Raw genomic sequence first — 19,351 nt, 5'->3', positions numbered from 1 at the left:
TGCTCATCAACATGCTCTCCTACTGCTGTTCATTAGAGCCACGTGTGAAACGAGCTTCAACAGTTCAGATTCCACAATAGTGACCAATTGAGCTACTGTGCTGTTTATGATCACTACACTTACACTGACACCAGCAGATCAGTAGTGAGCTCAATGAAGCTTTCATATCATTATATATAACAATACAACGGTCTTTTGCTGCCTTAGGATTAACCGATATTCAGCTGAAGTATCTTGTTATTTCAGCAGAGAGTGGAAAAAGGAATTTAACATTAAACAACATAATAAAAAAAAAAAGATCACATTCCTCCTTCTGCCCTAATGTCCCAGGTTGAACTCTGCTTGTGTCGGCCCGTAAATAGACACCATGTTCTATGGACTAACGATGGCACTGTTTCTAAAAGAGATAGTGCTGTTGGATGTTTTCAAATCTAAATTCCAGTCCCTTCTATCATATTGGTAGATTCATCTCAGAAAAAAAAAAAAAAAAAACAGGGGCAAATGTAAATGTCTACATATTAATTTACAGGCTCAGTGCAATGAATTGTGCGTATTTATTAGGTGATTAAACATGTTCCAATGCTTGCAGTTATGCCTCTGCTGACACAGCAGAGAAAAATATTTTCCAAAGGAAACAATATTTAGACTTTGATGCTGGTCTCGTACTAAAAGCAACCACTTTATTCCCAGTGATTTCACTGTGAACATGAAATCTAGTGTAAATAAAGCTGCTGCTGCCATGTCAGAACCTGTGGAGCCTCAGTTCAGCTCAGCAGATTATGAGTTATTAAAGGGTTTTTTTGGGTGAAGTTAATTGATTTGAGGGTCTAAGGACAGAAGGTGTCCTATGCTGTACAGATTACAAAGCCACTTGATGGACATTTGAGATTTGTGATATTGATCTATATAAATAAAATCTGATTTGCTATAGAAAAGGTCTGAGCATGTGTCACAGATCTTAAAGCAACTGACCGTGACATAAATGAGTGTGTCTAAATTTTTATTAGCGCAGAGCTTTTCTCAGCTATAAAGTAAAGCTGAGTATAGTCCTGCTCCTGAGCTGCAGCACCAACACGCTTAACCAATTATCTGCACTCACCTGGACTCAGGATATTGTTTTTCAATAATAACACAGACTAATGTTACCACATAATGAACCAGACGGCTGTAAGCTGTTACTACACACAAAAGCCTCGTTGGTCCTTAGTCTTGTTTTTAATTCTCTTGTCCTAAACACATAGTTTTAACCACACTGCTTCGATCAGCCCACTGTCTCCTGTCTTTAAACTGCAGATAATAAAACCGAGTAGGGGTAGCTGCCTGAGGACCAGCTCCTCTCACCAAGCACCAAGTAGTGCTCCTGAGCGCTTTATGATACAACCACACTCTGACTTTACCTTGACCAGGATCTTGCCCCTAAGCGTTTCAGGTGATGGCAGCCGTCCAGACTCATCAGCTTTGACGGTGGAGAGGTCCAGCTTGTCTCCCAAGATCTCAGTCAGGTACTGGGCCATCTTCTTTTGCTGAGGAACACTGCAGTGGTTCTCTAAGGACAGGATGACTGGGTAGCTGGGACATAATCACACACACAACAGCCCGGAGTTAGAGGGCAGAAAGGCTGAGGAGGACAACAGGACACACTCATGGCCTGGAGTACACACAGCATACACCAGACAGCTAAGTAATGACACTAAAATGTCCATTTTCAAGAAGCTACCTAATTTTCTTTACTTAAAAAATGTATCCAGTTGTAAAGTTTTTATTTAGACCCCATTACACATTTTTACATTCAAAGAAAACAAGTAGCAAAACATTTTTTATTGCGGATGTCGTTTCAGTGTTGTTCAGTAAACCGTATTTGACAATAAACATGATATGTTATTCCAGCTGACTGAACAGTCTGCAGTGCTGCTCTGGCTCTACACAATGACAAGGAGACAGTGTGGACTAACTGTAGATTCATTCATAACTTACCTGCCAGATCTACAGACATTTTCAAAAACAAGATGTCATTATTACGAACCTGGAATCAGTTGACTACATTTTCTACACAATTATATCTAACATAAAAGAAGACATCCACTGACACTAAACACTGTTTTCACGGCAACACTACGCTTTAAAGCTTTTATACTGATTTCTAAAGGTCTTTCAGAGATACTGTACCTAATAATACAACAATAAGCAGAACAACCACTTGCTCTCTTACAGAGAACACTACAAATGACCTCTTTGTGTCGTCTGTGGTCTAACAGACAACACTTCAGTGCTTTGCGACATATTGGTCAAGACAATCTTTGAAAAAAAAAAATAAAATTGACTCCAACATCAAAATCTAATAAATGAGCATGTATGATGAGATTGCCTTGTATAACATTTAAAACAACATTTTCTATCTGACGTCTGACATGTAAAAAACAGGAGACTCATTCACAACGTAGTGACTATAATGATTCTCAGTTACAGTCAAATGAGAACGTTTCATCCCAGCTTTTTACCCCGTAGCGTATGCAGAGCCTGTTTTTGTTCAGAAACCTGGAAAATCTGATCGCTCTTTGATGTTTAATACAGCCTTTCACCCTGATCCATTTCAGCCAATGCGGAATATGGTGTCCACAATTATGAATTCACAAACACACACAGAGGGTGAAAATGCACACAAAGCGACTGTTTCTCCTTCATTTTACTTGAAAAGACAGAATCTAAAAATAGAGACCTCTCCGCATCCTCCTGACTGTGCACGTCGATGGGATTATCACATTCCGATACAGATTCAGTAAGGGGCAGGAGGGTGTCTGCATGGATGCTTCTGTTTCTCTGCCTGTTATGTTTCTCTATGTGCACAAGTATGAACAGGATCTCACAGTTTACGTTTTATGTTGGTGGCGTCAGCCAGTCACCCCAAGTCACATGATTAATCAGAATTAATGTGATGAGTATTTTGAAATAAAACTATGCTGCGCCTTTTTAAAGAAAATAAAAAGGACACAAATACATTTTCAATATTAGGTTTGAATCATTATAATGTAACATTAACAGTCACTAAGACTAAATAATATGAGGAAATGACCAGAACAGAAACATCAAGCTTCCTCTGTGTAAAAGTGCCTTGCACCTACAACATCCCCCCAGATTTGTCCTATACGATCAACTGAAAATGATTTCTGATCACTAAACGCCCCTATTAGGGAAAGCCTGTGCTAACCAACATGTTCCAAATGTAAAGATTTCCAACCTATTAAACCCACCCGACCGAGACACTGTGTTCCAAGCATCACTTCTCCCATTTTACTCCTTGGTTTTCCAACAGCCTGTGTAATAAACACTGTAATTTGTACATGTCACCAAACAGAATTTTCCACATGCTTCTTAAAGCTGTGCACACACACACTCGCTCACATGGTCTGTCAGTTTCAATCGGTGAAAAGATAATGAAAGACAAAAGTGATCTATTACAGAAAACATTCAGCCTGACTGAAGATATGAGCCAGTGAGAAATGTGAACGTGTGTGTGCGTGTGTGTATAAACGTACTCATTCTTGACGAAGGCGTACTTGTTGATGGTCTCGATGACGTCTTTGAAGAGGATCTTGGAGGTGAGGGTGTAGCCGTGGTGGACGATGGGCTCTCCATCCTGACCATCCCAGCAGTCCACTGGGCAGAGACGGAAAAATAAAGATCGAAAAAAAATGTGCCTTAACATTTAGCGAGCAGCTGAAATCACTTGGCAGCGTGTAGGAAATGTGGTCAGTGTGTTTTTATTCAGCCAGCATTTGATCCATGGCAGATCTGCAAAGATGCTAAAATGCTAATAACAAATTTTCAAAACCTAATTAAAATGAATAACACCGTCTTTCTGTATGTTGCCTGAGAACTGTCTGAGAACTATATTTTAAGTCTAAATGGCCTGAACCTCAGTGCATTTCATCTTCTGCTGACCTCATTGCTCAGCCTGAGATAGCATTACCCATCCACAGTGGGTGGTGACCTTTTTACAATAGATAATGTCAGGCATCTCCCACCACGTCTGCTCACCATAACATACATGGGTCCTCCCACAAAATTTAGAAAATAAAAAGGGTCATTCTCTCTGCAGCTCATGCCAGAACATCTCAACTGGCTCAGATAAGATGGACGAAGGAGGGAGGATTCGAGGAAACCTTTGAAGATACATAAAATGTCCTTTTCTCCAACCTCATCTTTCTGGTAAAGAGATGGTTCATAAGACTTCCATCAAGGATAGTTTTTCGTGTCCACAGATCAAGGAATGATAAAGTAACTAGGACTCTTTCCAGCTTCATGCAAATCACAAGTTCTTGATAACAATTCTGCCAAGATCTAGTTTTAGGATCTTTAGATCTTCATTCTACAGCAAACTACCGAAACAGATTCAATCAATGAGGTGTTACAGTAAAGCAAAGGATGTTTTAGAGCTAGAATCTCTTATTTCACATAAAACCGTTGTGCACAGAGAGCTACAGCATGAATCCGAAAATATCAGCACTGCTACTAGCTTTATAAAACAACATTAATCATTGATTGTTGAATTATGTCAAACTGTCCTGTCAGCGTATGTAAAGTCAGTGCATGTCTGTGTCAGTGTATGTTCAACATATATGCTCAATGTCTATTCCAACCTTCTACACAGCGACAGCCAGCCTGCAGCACCCAGGCATACATGTCCACTCTGGACTGTGACATCAGCTGGTCCCCCATCAGGTAGGTGTTATGTGAGGAGGCGATGAAGTAGTTGCACAGCGGCTGGGTCATGTCCTGGCTCACGTTATAATGTTCTGGGTTGAAGATGTCCCCGGCCGGGCTGCGCATGTAATTTGTAAAACCTAGAAGTTAAGCAAACAGAATTTTCACTGCGGGGTTAATACAGATTTATTTATTTTTCTTAAATATGGTCTCAAGTGCAGCTTTATAAGTTTATAGATGAGCCCCACTTTTAGAAAGAACATCCAGTATATTCTTTTAATACTTTGTTTTAGTTCTCAAAACATTTCTCCCTCTATCAGTGGCGTGCATGTATACCGAATACACAGGCACAGTGTCATCTTATTTCTTAGTAGAAAAAAATCTATTAACCCTCTGGGGTCATGTGAAAAGTACAGTATTCATCAGCAGAAGTACGAAGAACGTCCAGTTTAGTTCCAAGCACGAGAGAGATTTAGGAAAAAGTGAAGTCAAACTGCGCTCACCATCAATTCCCAAAACTCCTTGTTTCTGGTTCTCAGAGCACGGCTCAAATTTGCTGATAATCTCCAGGCAATGGTCCTTGGTCACCTTGGTCATCTACAAAGTAGAGAAAGGCATGTCAAACAGCAACATTGTGTATGGAGAGAATATGAGGAGAAAAGGAGGATGAAGCAGTTTAGAGCGCTCCGTACATAGCAGTTGTATTCTCAGTGCAGCTGCTGAATCCATCTGTTTGCCTGGTAGCTGCCCTTTAAAGCTGCCTGACTAGTCAATCAGATTCCCATCCCTGGTAATCATTTAAAATTAGAGGGGGCAGTACCAGGTCTCAGCCAGGAGTCTCTCACTGTGTGCCAGTGTGTTTGTGACACTGACTTTGTTGAGGCTTTAGCTACTGTGACCTGGTGGGTCCTTCCCACGCTACAGAACATTTTTCCTTCTCACTTGTAAAGTACTAAGCAGGGTTGGTGTCTGAAGTTGTTTCAATAGGGCAGATTTGCTTCCCATTTCATCATAATCCATAAAGCAGAATGCTGTGTGGAGAGGGAATCCAGCCATACTCAGCAGAGCTTCGCCCATAACCAGTGATGCTGTGGACTGGCTCCAAAACGCTTGTTGAACAGCAGTGAGCTCAGAGGCTGCTGTCAGCAGTGCCCTGCAAGCCCTGCTAACTTCATACTAATAGGAAAAGGAACGGAAACACAATACTGAACTTTTTTCTTTGCAATTTAAATGATTTTTTTTTGCCTATCATTCAAATTTAAGGAATAAGAAAAATCCAATGTCTCTTGTCAAGAGGAAGTTGTTAAACTTTGATGGATGTAACACTGGGATGCACCAGGCGCAATGCATCCTGGGTCTATTAGGAATTTTCATCCTTTTCTCCAGTCGCTGGCTATTTCTAATTTTTTTTTTTTTTTGAAACATAAACCTGCCCTACATGAGTCAGGAGATTCAACCTCTGAGGACCATGAATGTTTGTACAACGTTTTATTTCATTCAAGATATTTGATTAGGTTTCATGTCAATAAAGTTTGACGTTTGTTGTGGTGTGCTTATTAGTAACAATAAAATATTTTTTTATTCATATAGCAGAGTACAATGTTTACTGACAATTGTAGTTCTCAAAAGCCTATGGACAAATTTTAAAATCCTGTGCTCACTTCAGAAACCAAATCTTCCCCTGTGGGAACAAACTGTAGTTTAGACTGTTGGAACAGATACTGTTTGTTGTTATAGATATATAACATCACTTCATATATATATATATATATATATATATATATATATATATATATATATATATATATATATATATAATAAAATAGGACCCACAGTTAGAACATAACTGGATTTTCACACATCTTATTTCTTATAAGAGGCAAAAATAAGCAGATACCAACAACATGTGTAGTTAACGATACCAGCAGAGAGAACTGCAGCTTTTGGGCATCATTTCACACAAATCACTTCACAAAACTGCTTCCACTGCTCTCCAGTAACAGGCGGAAAGCCATCTTATTCACAGCTCCAGAACTAAACGCTGAGAGTGTCTGGAGAAAAGTACAGCTGAGTGGAGCTGACATCTAGCTATCCAAACAGAGCCTTCTGCTTTTAAAAAAAAAAAAGAAATCACTGTTTCCACACATTTAAATCGCCTGCCAGAGTGCAAATTAGCAGAAGAAGCACACACTGGGTGTTTAAAGAAAAACGAACTGTTACGCTCATTAGCTAATATTTCTTTTTCAGGCGATGGTCTCATTAGTGAGGAGCTGCACTTCATCCAAAAACCTTTTATAATTGCTTCTGAAGTGCTATGATGGCTCTAATGCTAATATCCCTGTAGGGCTCTCGCTGTCTGCATTTTGCTATGTAAAGCACCACTTCAGGGGCCCAATGACTACTCACTTAAGCTTTTGACCTCCCACCTTGCAGAAGCCAAATGGAAGGAGCCTTAATCCTATATTAGATCTTAATATTTGTTTATACACCAAACAGCTCCCATCACCTCTAAGACTGATTAACACATATCTCCTTTGTTTAATGTGCGCACAATATGACATGAAAAATAGCAGTGTGGCGTCATACCTGACAACCTCTCTATGACAATACCTCAGAAAACTGCACACAATCAGTGTTCAAGAAAATAGTTGGTCTAATGTTTTGCTTGTGTGTGAATTAAATAAATAAGATAGAACATGTTAATCAGTGAGTCTCAGAGGTGTTAATGGGTGAATTTGTGAACTTTAGCCTAGCTGCTCTCTCTGCTTCCAGCCTTACTGTTTTAAGCTGAACTAAACATTCCCAGACTCTATGTCGACATTCTTCTCATTCACACTAAGCACACTGGAGTGATTTCGAAAAGGCTTTACCAATAGAAAGTAGAACTTACAGATATGGACCCTATTATTTCTTCTATTTTATTCCTGCTGAAAATGGATACAAAAAGACTGGGATACAGTGTAAAATGTGCATCACAAATTCAATGCATTTCCTGTGTTGAGAAGCTAATGTCCTTGAAAGCAAATATCTTAAGACAAAAACTGAACAGCACAGTGAATAAGGCAGTGTTGGTGATCTGATCCCAGCTGCAGATGTTAGCACCTATCTGATGACAAACGCTAAACACAGGTCGAACTTGTGTGTATTTGGCCGACCCCGCCAGAGCTGCTTCTCATTGCTCTACTTACTGACTGGAACAGTTCCAGACCGGCAACTATCGATTTTTAGTGCCCCATGAGGCTGCTGATCCAAATAAACAATTTATTGGTTGTAAAATTGTGGTACTGCAGAACTACTGTTACTGTCATTGACTTGTTGCTGTCCTTAACATGCAGAATGCAGATATTAGATGATGGTGAGGGTGGGGGGTGGGGTGTTACAGTTTACAGCTTTATTCAGTAGAATTAGTTGCTTTTCAACCTGGCATCTCTCCTCGTTGTTTCCTTTATTTGGTCTTCTTCAATGTGAGTTAACACGAATAATGTGTTGAATCTTTCCAAATCCAGCTCAAGTGCTGTTAGTAAATACTAAAGACACTTAGTTCACTTAGTGTTTCTGTTTGAGGTGACTGAGATGTGACCAAAAAAAAAAAAAAAAAAAAACAGAAGTTCCAGTAATTAAATTTCACAGCTCAAAGTGGCATCAGAGACTAATGGTAGGCCCAACACCACCAATTTTACACATCACAGCTCACTGTCTCACAATGTTAGACGAATGCAGTGCTATTTCAGTGGAATAAATATTCAGTGTCGAAAACGCAGTGTGTTTACCTTCTGCTCGGTCTCCAGGAAGCGGGCCAGGTCGTCCGTGTCCAGGTGGTCTTTGTGGTTGCTGTAGGTGAGCATGAGGAGGTACAGATCTCTGCGTGTCGACATCATCTTGTAGAAGGAGCAGAACTCCTCGAAGTCCAGCGTCCCCTGGTTGTCATCAGTGTCTGCCTCCTACACACCAGGTATGAGAGACACATTTAGTTTGGATTGTTTTTCCCAACATGGCCCCCAACCTAAATTTTTTTTAACCAAGAAATTGCATCCTTTAGAGTGGACTGTGTGTTTACTAGACTAGAAAAATGAAATTACATTCTGTATACTCTTTAAAATGCAATGCAATGTTAATTTTCTCTGCTACTCTTTATGAGCAGAACTTCCTGTGAGTTTTTTTTACATTTTTGCCTCAGTCGAAGAAAATCTGAAATACTTTTACAGCAGTTTTAGACGACATAGGGTGCAGCTTGATTCTAGCAGGAAGAATGCAGGAAAAGACATTAGTCTGTAAATTTATTTTTAATTCTTCTTTTCTTTTCAGCATTAAAAATATATTTAGGGATGTTTATTTTTAAGTTATTTCACAACGTTTGTTTTATAAAGTCTGTCTCAATAGAACGAGTGAAAATGTTTTCACTGTGAAGCCACTGAATCAGCGTATAAAAGGCTGAAGCTGTGGTTGTGTGAAAGAACGAGGTTAACAAGAGCACGGCAGTGGGTCACACCATGACCCGTGTAATCCTTGCCTCAGTAAAATCAGGCAGTCTGTGACCAGCTCCATATGCCAAGTAGCACTGGAGGCAGCCACTCACTGCAGCGTGATGACGTCCGTGCTAGCTGGAGCTTGGCCTCTGAGCTGCTCAGTATTTTATTAACACTGAGCTTGAAACAGTGGATGAGAGAGCAACATATAAATCTAAAGTGATTCTCCTTTCAGAGCAAGTAAAAATAATACTACTGACTTTTTTTTTTTTTTTTGTATTGTATGTCTATAAAAATATCTTCAGTGTAGTTGTGGGAACACCTTAATGAAAAACTTCATATAAAATAAAAAAAATGTCGGGATTGCAATTTCATTTTGTTCCAAAATGCTTTTGGGAGGAAGAAATATCCCAGAGTTCTCTCACAAATGAAGTGTTGCACTGGGTCCCCTGCTTAAACAGCTAGCCCCCCCGTTCACACAGCTGAAGAATTTCGTTATAATAGCTTTAAATGGAGAGGCCGGGCTATAAACATGAAATCCTACAGGTTTCCTTGTCAGATAAAGAATAAAATGTTTGTAGCAGGGACTGCTGTGGCACTTGAAACTGACTTGGTGATCTCCCATGACTGAATGACGCGAATGAAAGTGGAGAAACCAAATTTATGAAGACATGGATCAATGAGGTATATTGGCTGTGGATTGGTGACATCTGGCCGATACTGTACATTAACTCAATTAGGTGAGCAGCGGGATCAATACTGATTCATTGGATTGGATGAGTGCATCTGGAGACTGGAATCCAGAAGTGTACAGTTTTATACTGACTTCTAAAGGGCTTTCTGGTCAGCCTGCTGCACATTTGCCCACAGTGCAAATATCAATATGCTAGTGTAAGAATTAGGCTTTAGCAGAATGAGTAAATCAATAGTAAGAAGACAATGTACTGTCCAGCACACATAATCTATACTTAGGCCATTAGACCTCCCAAATAACCATCAGTATTGGTGGTAAAAATATTGTCAGCTCAGTCTACTGAACCCAAACTAAAGGACACACTCTGCACCATGTTCTCTGCCTGACACAGGCATCAAAATGACAAACACTTCACATCACCAGACGTACATGTCACTTAGTTCCTGCTTAAGTTGTGATTGAGTGACACATGAGTGACAAGCACAGATGAATACACAGTATTACTCATATGGCACAGGGTACCACACAGGGAACTGTGCTCCGTTGTGGCAAGGCTCCAGTTGTACATTCATTTTACTGTAATATTTCGTACCCACATGAATCAGTGATGACCATCACCAATAAGGTAAGAACTTCTGAAATATGTCACCAGTTAAGCTGCACCATTATTCATTCTTTGAGGTGAAGGAATTCAATTCAGATTCAATCCACTTATTCAGGACATATCCCAGCCCCAGGAGGATAACACAGCAGCGGAGAACATTGCATTGGACAGAAAGAAACATCCGTCTGGCCCGATTCCTCCACATTCATTATGTATGGACCCAGGCACTTAAGTTGTTAGCAGCTTGTGCTCTGTGTTTTAGCTCGACGGCTAATACAAAGTAATTCATCAGTTAGAAACGCAGTTTCCTCTTCCTATAAATCTTTCCTTCCACATGAGCATCAGCAGGTCCCCACTGTAATACACCACCGAGCAGTTTCTGTTGTAAGAAGCAGCTCTAGTAATACCTCCACCTACCACATCTGCAGCTGCATGTGACTTGCGCACCAATAACACATCACAACACCTCATAAAAACTCAGAATGCTAAAAATGTACTGTAACAGAGGCAAACATCAGGTTAGTTTCACTTTGTGCCCAGCACATCAAACATACCTGCTAAGTATCAGCGTGTTAGCACTGCCACTGGAAGCATGGTAGCATTATTATGCAGTTTAAACACCACTGTATGCAAATCCAGCCATACAGAGCTGTTAGCATGGCTTCAGACTCTGAATCTAGTTTAGTTCATTTCTGACCTTTGGATCAGTGTGTATGACAAAATCTTAATTCAAGGTCCACTTGCAAGTTTTTTGGAATCTGCTAGTGTATCTTATGGTTGTTGGCAAATACAATTGTACTTAGAAATCAGGCCAGAAATTTTTCACAGATATTAAAATTGTTGGACAAATTAAATCAGAATTATCAGCATTAAAAAAAAACAAAAAAAAAAAAAACAACCAGAGCGACATTTTTCTTTTGTTTCCGTTTTACTACTCTTACGTCTTGAATCAATATATTAGCTGATTTACTTCATAGTTCTAAAACAACATCAAACAGCTCTGTCTTATTTTCTAGTTCCCCTTAAAGCAAATCACATGCAATGGGCTTGAACAACCTGATATGTGTCTACTTGGCTTTCCAATAAAGGTAAATGCCTGGAGGTGTTTCTCTCCAATTGCCCAGAGAGTCAGTGAAAATCAGAGGAAATTAAGCTCTAAATGAACCAGTCTTCATGTGGAAAATATAGACAAGGACTTTACGTAGGTGGACGAGCAAGGTATTTTTAGCTTTACTGAATTACACACTGGACGGTGCCAACAGGGGACATTTTTCAGTGGAAATTCAGATTGGACTGTAATCTATTATCTAGTGAGCAGACAAAGTGTTTAAAATATAGAAAGGTTAAAGGTTACTTTCTAACAGCTGGTTTTACACTTTGCTTCTGTTCCCCTGTGTTACTGTGAGTCTGTATCAATAATTGAACAAATGAGAGATAAGGCTTCCTGGTCCACACATGGGACAGATTACAAAATCCTCTAACTGTCCCCAAGATATATTGAGGATAAAAACAGCCACAGTTAATTGGACTGAATTACACCCAAGACACTAGCACAATCAAAAGAGCTAAACTTTTATGGCTGCATTTTCATAATTGGTCAGTTTTACATAGCAAAAGATGAAGTGCTTAAGGTTAGTTATGGAAAATACATTGATTGTCTCAAAGTGGAAATAATGTCCAGTGAGGTTAAAAAAAAAAAAAAAAAAAACAGTAAATAAAAACAAATCTCTTGTCAGCAGCACATGAAACCCCCAGAAGAACCGGGCTCAGTTGGGCCGGCCATCTGCCTCGACCCGGTTGGGGTGAGTGTATAGAGGAGAGAGAAAAGAACAACAACAACAACAGAAAGCCTAAACCAAGCCAGAAACTTTGGTGTAGTCAGGGACAAAAATCACCTTACTATCAGATTAAGAATATCAGCATCTAAAAAATACTTGCGTTTATATACAATTGGCACAACTACTTTAAAAATACTTTCAGAAAGTCCAGCTACTCTAGTCGTCACTAAAACCCAGAAAAGCGGATGAAATCAGTCCAGCTCTCAATCAGATTTTTATTATCGCATTCAATTTTTTTTTATGTACCTCATTTGCTTTTGTGATTTGTGTGACTTGGCCGCTGTGACACTGCAATTTCCTATTGAGATTAATAAACTATCTTTTTGTCTGTGTTTTTTTAATCAAAGATGCTCATCTTTTGCCAAGCTCGTTATTTTTCGTCTTGTGTGGAAAACCTTCACTCAGACCTTGTGTGTGTGTGTGTGTGTGTGTGTGTGGCCGGTTATTAACTGACTGATTAACTTCTGGACATATAATCAATCATCTTGTACTACACACACATACAGTATGTTGAACAACAAATTAGAAACGTTTTTAAGTAAGAGAGTATAAACTATGCATTTCACAGGATTAAGGCAGTCTAGTAATTTATCCTCATTAATATGCATAGGCTGCAATATGAAATCTGAAATGTGATTTTCCACAGTACTGATGCAGACTCTTCAGTTAACATCTTCAAAGGGGGAAAGAGGTCAGGTTTTTCTCTTCCTGTAAGTAGGTTAAGCCAAGAAGCTAGCTAAGAGATTGTCAGCATTCATCTTCACTGATGTCCTCAGACACACACACACACAACACACACACAGGGCCAGATTGGTCCCTGGTGTGTTTACCCTGCATTACACCAGTGGCCATCTGTGCTTCAGCAGCACCATATGGGCGACCATCTACAGGCCGCTGGACTTAGCGACAGCGAGCCGGCTAACTACTAACTACTCAGTAGAACACGCATAGCTGCGGCATGCTAATCCCTCTGCTGTGTGTTAGCCAACATCTGCAGCACTTGCAGTCAAAGTGGCTTTCATTCATAATCTGCCAGAAGTACATACATGCTACAATCTCAAGTGACCTGAGGAGCCCATTTGCGGCCTTAATGAGCCGGACTCCACTGTGCACTGGTCACAGTTAAGTTGCAAGACAGCCTTCACATCTGTGAAATAAAAGGCATGCTTATTAAGAGGATTAGAATTCATAACAGTCTTACATACCAAATATTGCTATGTTGCTGTTAGAGATCTGACTGACCAAAGTGACTGATTTAAACATTTATGAGCTTCAGCTTTGACATGACCAATATTAGGTCCACACTAAGATTTTTCTATTCTGTGTCCAGACTAAAAACAGTGGTCTTCTCCAACACCCTCTGGAGTGTTTCAACACCTGCTATCACTCTCCTCAACAACCACACACACACACACACACACACACACACACACACACGCACACACACGCACACACACACACACATTAAACACAAAACTAGGACTGTACAATACATTGAGTCTTTATCTATCTAAAGTTTTAATATTTTTTTAATTTTGATTTCTTCTTTCAGTTTGTATTTTTTTCTTCAATTAGTATCATTTTAAGCGATTCTGATCCTTTAGCCATCGCTCCATCATATCATTTGATGAACATCATCTCATGGTCTCGACCACTCGATCTCAACCAATGGGTGATAAGTATTGCGCTTTTCATTGTCGCTGGTATGATTGTAAGAGAATCTGTACATTTATCTCAAAAACAAATGAACTTTTTTCCCTCTATTTCCCGTAATGAACAAAATACTTCTCAGCAGGAAACCACTTGGCTTAAAAAAAAAAAAAAAAAAAACAAATAAAAAAAAGCTCCTTCTTGTACCTTAAACATCTGTTTGACCTTCTGTCGGGGCAGGTTGACATTGAGTTTGTGCAGGAGCTGTAGGACTTCGCTGATGCTTAAGCTGCCGTCGCCGTTCTTATCAGCTTCAGTGAAGGTCTGCTTCAGCCATGTGATGACACGGTGGGTTACGGAAAGTCACCATTAAAATTCAGGACATTTACTCTGGACTGTTGCTGTCAACACACGTAATATCAGTGTAATGTGCAAATTCAGCCTGTCAGGCTTTAAACAAATTGGTTAAAGAATTGCCAAATTCTCATATAAACTATTCGAATTAAGTAATACATGCAGTTATACTTTAAAAGTAGGTAACTAACTAGTTTAGTAGACTAGGACAATTCTGAACAACCATAAGAGGGAAGGATATTGGTCACGGGTGCGCTGTCTCTTGGCCAGACTGTCCTCGTCACTGATTCCTGCCATCAGATATTTCAGGCCTGTGATCCACGTTCGCGCCTCCTCTCCAGTGCCTGACACCAGGTCCAGGGACTCCATGTGCTCTCCATAGTACAGGCTGAAGCAGCAGTTGGGGTCAAAGCTGCCCTCCGAGTAGCGCTGGAAGATCTCAGACTGCTTCCCCTCACACACCTCCCGGATGGAGTCGATGGAGACTGTCGGAGCAAATGTGAAGTCAGTGAAACAAAGTACATTAACTTTTACTTGAATAAATAGTTTAACTGAATGTGTTCACAGTTATATTACTCAAATACTTACTGTAGTATATTTTAGATGGAATATTGCACCTTTTCCTGCTCTACATTGACAGACTTGACATACAAATCATTTAGCTAAGTTATGAAATATAATATAACTCTTATTGATTTCACTGCCCAGCAGTATAAGGTAATTTAATTAGCTGGCACAGACCAGCTACACCAATAAAAGACTTGTGCTTCGTTAACAATAATATGATTATAGGCCTCTATGGGCCAATTCTGCCAACCAATGAACACTTACACTTTAATACTCTTATTTTGGCTGCTAAATTGTTTGCACTTTCTAAATAAATACAACTGAATGCAAGACTTCTAGATGAAATGGAGTACTTTTAAATAGTAGTTTTACTAATGTGAACTTTCTCAACAGTTATTCTTCGATGGATTAATTGGCCACCAGTTTTCAAATTTTGACTGTCAAAAGCTAAAAGATAATTAAACCCCTTAAAAACATGAGAGCAAATTACATTTAAGCTTCTGTTCTCTTTGGCTTTCTAGTGGTTTTGAAAATTTCCACTTCTGGCAAAAGGTTAATTTATTCTAGAGTTGATTCTAGATCAGTTAACATGGAAATTCTTGCATCTGGTTTTGGACTTCAAGATATAGAGGAGTGAAGTGAAAAAAACCTCAATGAGCAGTGCCCAGAGAGCTTTGTTTATTAAGAAACATTCATGAGATGGTAATGACATTTTACTGGAAGACAATGCTCAATTCATCCATTAGTTTTCCTCATGACACTGAGCAGATGATAAGTACTTCTGTTTCTTGTTCAACCTGCGCCCTGTTTTGGATACTGTCCAGTATCCGACTGTATCCAGAGGAGACGCCCATAACTCAAACCTTTCTCTTTTTGCATCTCTGTCTACCAACATCCTACATGGATGAAACATTAACATACCCATTCATAAAGCATTGATGCAGCCTTATGACTACATGCCACACACACAGCAAACACAGAGACACACGCATAAACAGACACACACCCTGTGGTTTCATGACATTTACTATATATTTACTACTGCATGTCAAAGAAACATGAACAACCTTCTGCTATGTTCCAGGGTGGCTTCTCTGCAAACCCTGTAGCCAGTAAAAGTACATGTGCCTGATGGCTGCACTTTTATAAATTATGCAGGACTACACATCAGGAGTCTGGTAAATAAAAGTACCCATCACTAGTACAGTCTGGAATATCAGATGAGCTGCAGATATGGAGGCATGATGTTTTCACGTGGTCAGTCCATGGAGAATGATTCCTGTTAGTGAGCTCTGCTGTAGCGACCCATCAGGGTCAACACTTCCACTTGAAATAGCACACTCTAATAAACGTGCCACAACACGGGCCTTCAGGACAAATACTTTGACACATGAATTGTCCTCAGTAGGCACCTTTATACAAACACTAGTGAAAATTTTGCACTGTCTCAAAAATATTGTAAATATTGTTAGGAAAAACATTTTATAAAAATTAGAAAGATGGCTGACAGATTTGTTAGTGGATCTATGAGGCTGTAGATACAGTTTCTTTGAGCTAAAAGCTAAAATCAACATGCTCACAATCACAGAAGATAACATGGTGATGTTATAATGTATATGATGTATAGTGTCTCACATTAACCATCTTAGTTTTGTGTGTTAGCATGCTAACTTTCGTTAATTACACTGTCTGCACACAAACTACTGCTGAGGCCAAGGGAATGTTGTTACTCTTGCTGGTATTTGACCATAAAACCCATGTATGGTATAAACTTGAAATTTTGCCATGTTTGAAAAGCAAGAGTGTGTCCTCTGCGAGTGACTGTAATGCACTGTAAAATGACTAAATATGACCTAAAATGACTGGACTGGATTTCAGGACTGAGACTAAAACTCCAAATAGCTGACAAAATGCCTGTATTTTTATGTTTCTGGTGGGTGGTGTTATCGGTAAAAGTGTACATTTCTGTTTGGGTTGTGGGTTATTTTGGGGGGATAGAAAAGTCAATCTACCCGCATGTATTCAATAGCCTGTAGTGTTTCCTGTCTGGCAGTCTCTCCCACTGGGTGCTCTGTGATCCGCCTCCAGAAGCCAGTGGCATTGAACACCACAAAGTGTGCCAGACAATATGCTGTGTGAGGTGCTGTGTCCTGCTCCAGTGAATGAGACCTTTTGAAGCATCAAATGCGGGATGCAGGGACACAGGCAGGACGAGGTGAATTCTGTTTGGAGTTGGACTAAAAGCTGGGATCGTGTATTTATCAAACAGGATGTATGACTCCAGCAATATTGACCAATTACCCACATGTGCAGAGCAAAGAAAAGGTGTTTGAATGGTTAGAAATGTCATCTGGTATGTTCAGTGTCAGTGTGTGTGGAAGGTTGATTAAGAGAAATAAGTCATGCTGAATGAGGACGGCTCCTATGAAAATAACTTATCCAGAAAGTGATGGTGTTTCTCAGAGGTAATTTGTTTTACTCACCCAACCATAAAAGGTTTTAGATTCAGGAAGAAAATACATGATTTAGTCTTTAAATGAAGGTCTGCCCCAACTCATAACAAAGATCTACATGTAATTGTTCTGATCTGCCAATAAACTGTGTGTGTGTGTGTGTGTGTCAGTTTCATTTAGTGGCATATGTGTGAAAGACACTGTTTGGGCAGATTAAAGCTGATGAATAATTAAGTCGACTTAAGAAGCTTATTAAATCCAGGGCTAAAGAGGAGGGAGAGCAACAGGAAACTGAGCCCTGAGCTCCCATGAGATGCTCAGCCATCCTGGGAGCTGCTGCTGAGGCGGCCCTCAGCCCATCTTTTCTCCTGAAGCAATGCAACGGTTTTGTTTTTCCAGGAACCGGGTAGAATATAGGTGAATCCTACAGTAGTACAAATGTACAAAACAGGATGCTCTAAATTCGTTTTGCTTACTTTTCTTTAGTAATTGATGATTACAGGACACCAGCAAAGTGAATTTTCCTTCATGTCCCAAATTTCTGTGGAACCAGTTACATTTTGAGGCAACCTGATTAAGGGTGAGTCGAATAGGGACATGCCATATCCCAACTATGAGAACAAGCAAACATGCAAAAACTACATAATTACACATTAATGTAAAAGTTACTTTGGCCACTTAGATATTCTTGTTGTATTCTGTTTTTGTCAGCTAATGCAACTGTAAACACCTTTAATAAGGGCTGAGAGTCTGCACATGATTAATTGATTTTCCATTATTTTCTGACATTTTAAAAATGTGGCCACCGATTGTTATATGAACATTAAAACTGGTTGGTTTTGGATCTGAACTCTCTTACTACTACTTTGCTACTGAACTGAAAGGCACGGGTCTGAATAACAGTAGCTGGCACATTCACTCACTATTTACAAAACCAGCTGTGGATGTTTTTCTGACAATGCCTCATTGGGTTGAGCCTCTTGGAATGATGACATATGGAGATTCAGAATGAAAATATGCTTAGAGGAGGCTGGGGAACATCTAATAAACGCATGTCACATAAAATAGGACACAAATAGGTTTCACTATATCTGAGCTTCAAATGCACTGAATTACAGATCTCAAATGCTGCTCCCTTGTAACTGTAGGAAAGGAAGATGAGACTCACTCTTCGCCTTTTCATTCTTGCGTGAAGGCCTCCAGCGGATGCAGGACTTGTGCTCGTCCAGATAGAAGAACCGCACCAGGCCCTTGGAGCCACCGCGGAGCTTCACCATCTGGGTCCCCATCTGCATGGAGCTCATACATTTCTCCACTAGAGACAGAAGAAACAAAAACATGGTTGGAATGTTGTCAAAAGGGAAACTGCTGCAGTGTGCAGACAAATGTGTGTGTTTGTGTGTGTGTGTGCATGTGTGCGGAATCTCTACAAATCACAATTATTTACTTATACACTCTCACAAAGACACAGCACTGCAAAGCAAACAGTGGATATGCGTGTTACTGTCAACAGTATTCGTCTTGTCTCATGGGAGGAAGAGATAGCAAGGGAAGATAGATGACAGCGAGGGGCAATTTCTCCACAAAACACCCTTTAACAAGATCTCAACTTCGCTCTGTACTATGACAGAATAACAGGCGAAATCAATAAAACCAGTAGCTCTTTTTTAGATGTGAGGATTCATACTGTGTCGCCAACTTAACCGAAGTTCCCCAAACCCTCTAGGAATAAAACAAGATCCAGAGAAAAAGACTGAATTTAACAAGATGTGCTACAACACTGGCCGGTGACAGTGAAAATCCAAATCAGCCTCTGGGTGACCTTGCCATTATTTCAGTGGTGAATTTGACAATTCTTCCACAGGAAGCTCCTGGTGAAATAATCAGGCCCTTTCTGGCTGGTGTGGACAACCACATGCCCCTGAGCTGTGGCTAAAGCTTGCACAGCCATACTATCAATTATCAACTATTAACACACCCTGTCACATCCCATCAAACACCCCACTGCATGCAGGGAATTAGGC

General features: G+C 39.9%; 1 protein-coding gene across 4 annotated transcripts in view; it reads right to left on the bottom strand.

Moving 5' to 3' along the window:
• plch2a (phospholipase C, eta 2a) overlaps nt 1-19,351 on the bottom strand; it is a 120,485-nt gene that overhangs the window by 18,615 nt on the left and 82,519 nt on the right. For all 4 annotated transcript variants that reach the window (XM_026332129.1, XM_026332131.1, XM_026332130.1 and 1 more), the window contains 8 exons: nt 18,496-18,642; nt 14,549-14,792; nt 14,161-14,290; nt 8,472-8,642; nt 5,205-5,298; nt 4,638-4,841; nt 3,534-3,654; nt 1,398-1,569 (listed from right to left, as the gene is read on the bottom strand). In XM_026332129.1, the coding sequence (XP_026187914.1) occupies nt 1,398-1,569; nt 3,534-3,654; nt 4,638-4,841; nt 5,205-5,298; nt 8,472-8,642; nt 14,161-14,290; nt 14,549-14,792; nt 18,496-18,642 (1,283 nt within the window). The remainder of the gene's footprint in view (nt 1-1,397; nt 1,570-3,533; nt 3,655-4,637; nt 4,842-5,204; nt 5,299-8,471; nt 8,643-14,160; nt 14,291-14,548; nt 14,793-18,495; nt 18,643-19,351) is intronic.

This window comes from Mastacembelus armatus, chromosome 7 (genome assembly GCF_900324485.2).
Source record: "Mastacembelus armatus chromosome 7, fMasArm1.2, whole genome shotgun sequence".
Lineage (NCBI taxonomy): Eukaryota > Metazoa > Chordata > Actinopteri > Synbranchiformes > Mastacembelidae > Mastacembelus > Mastacembelus armatus.
This window is presented reverse-complemented; position numbering and strand designations above follow the sequence as displayed.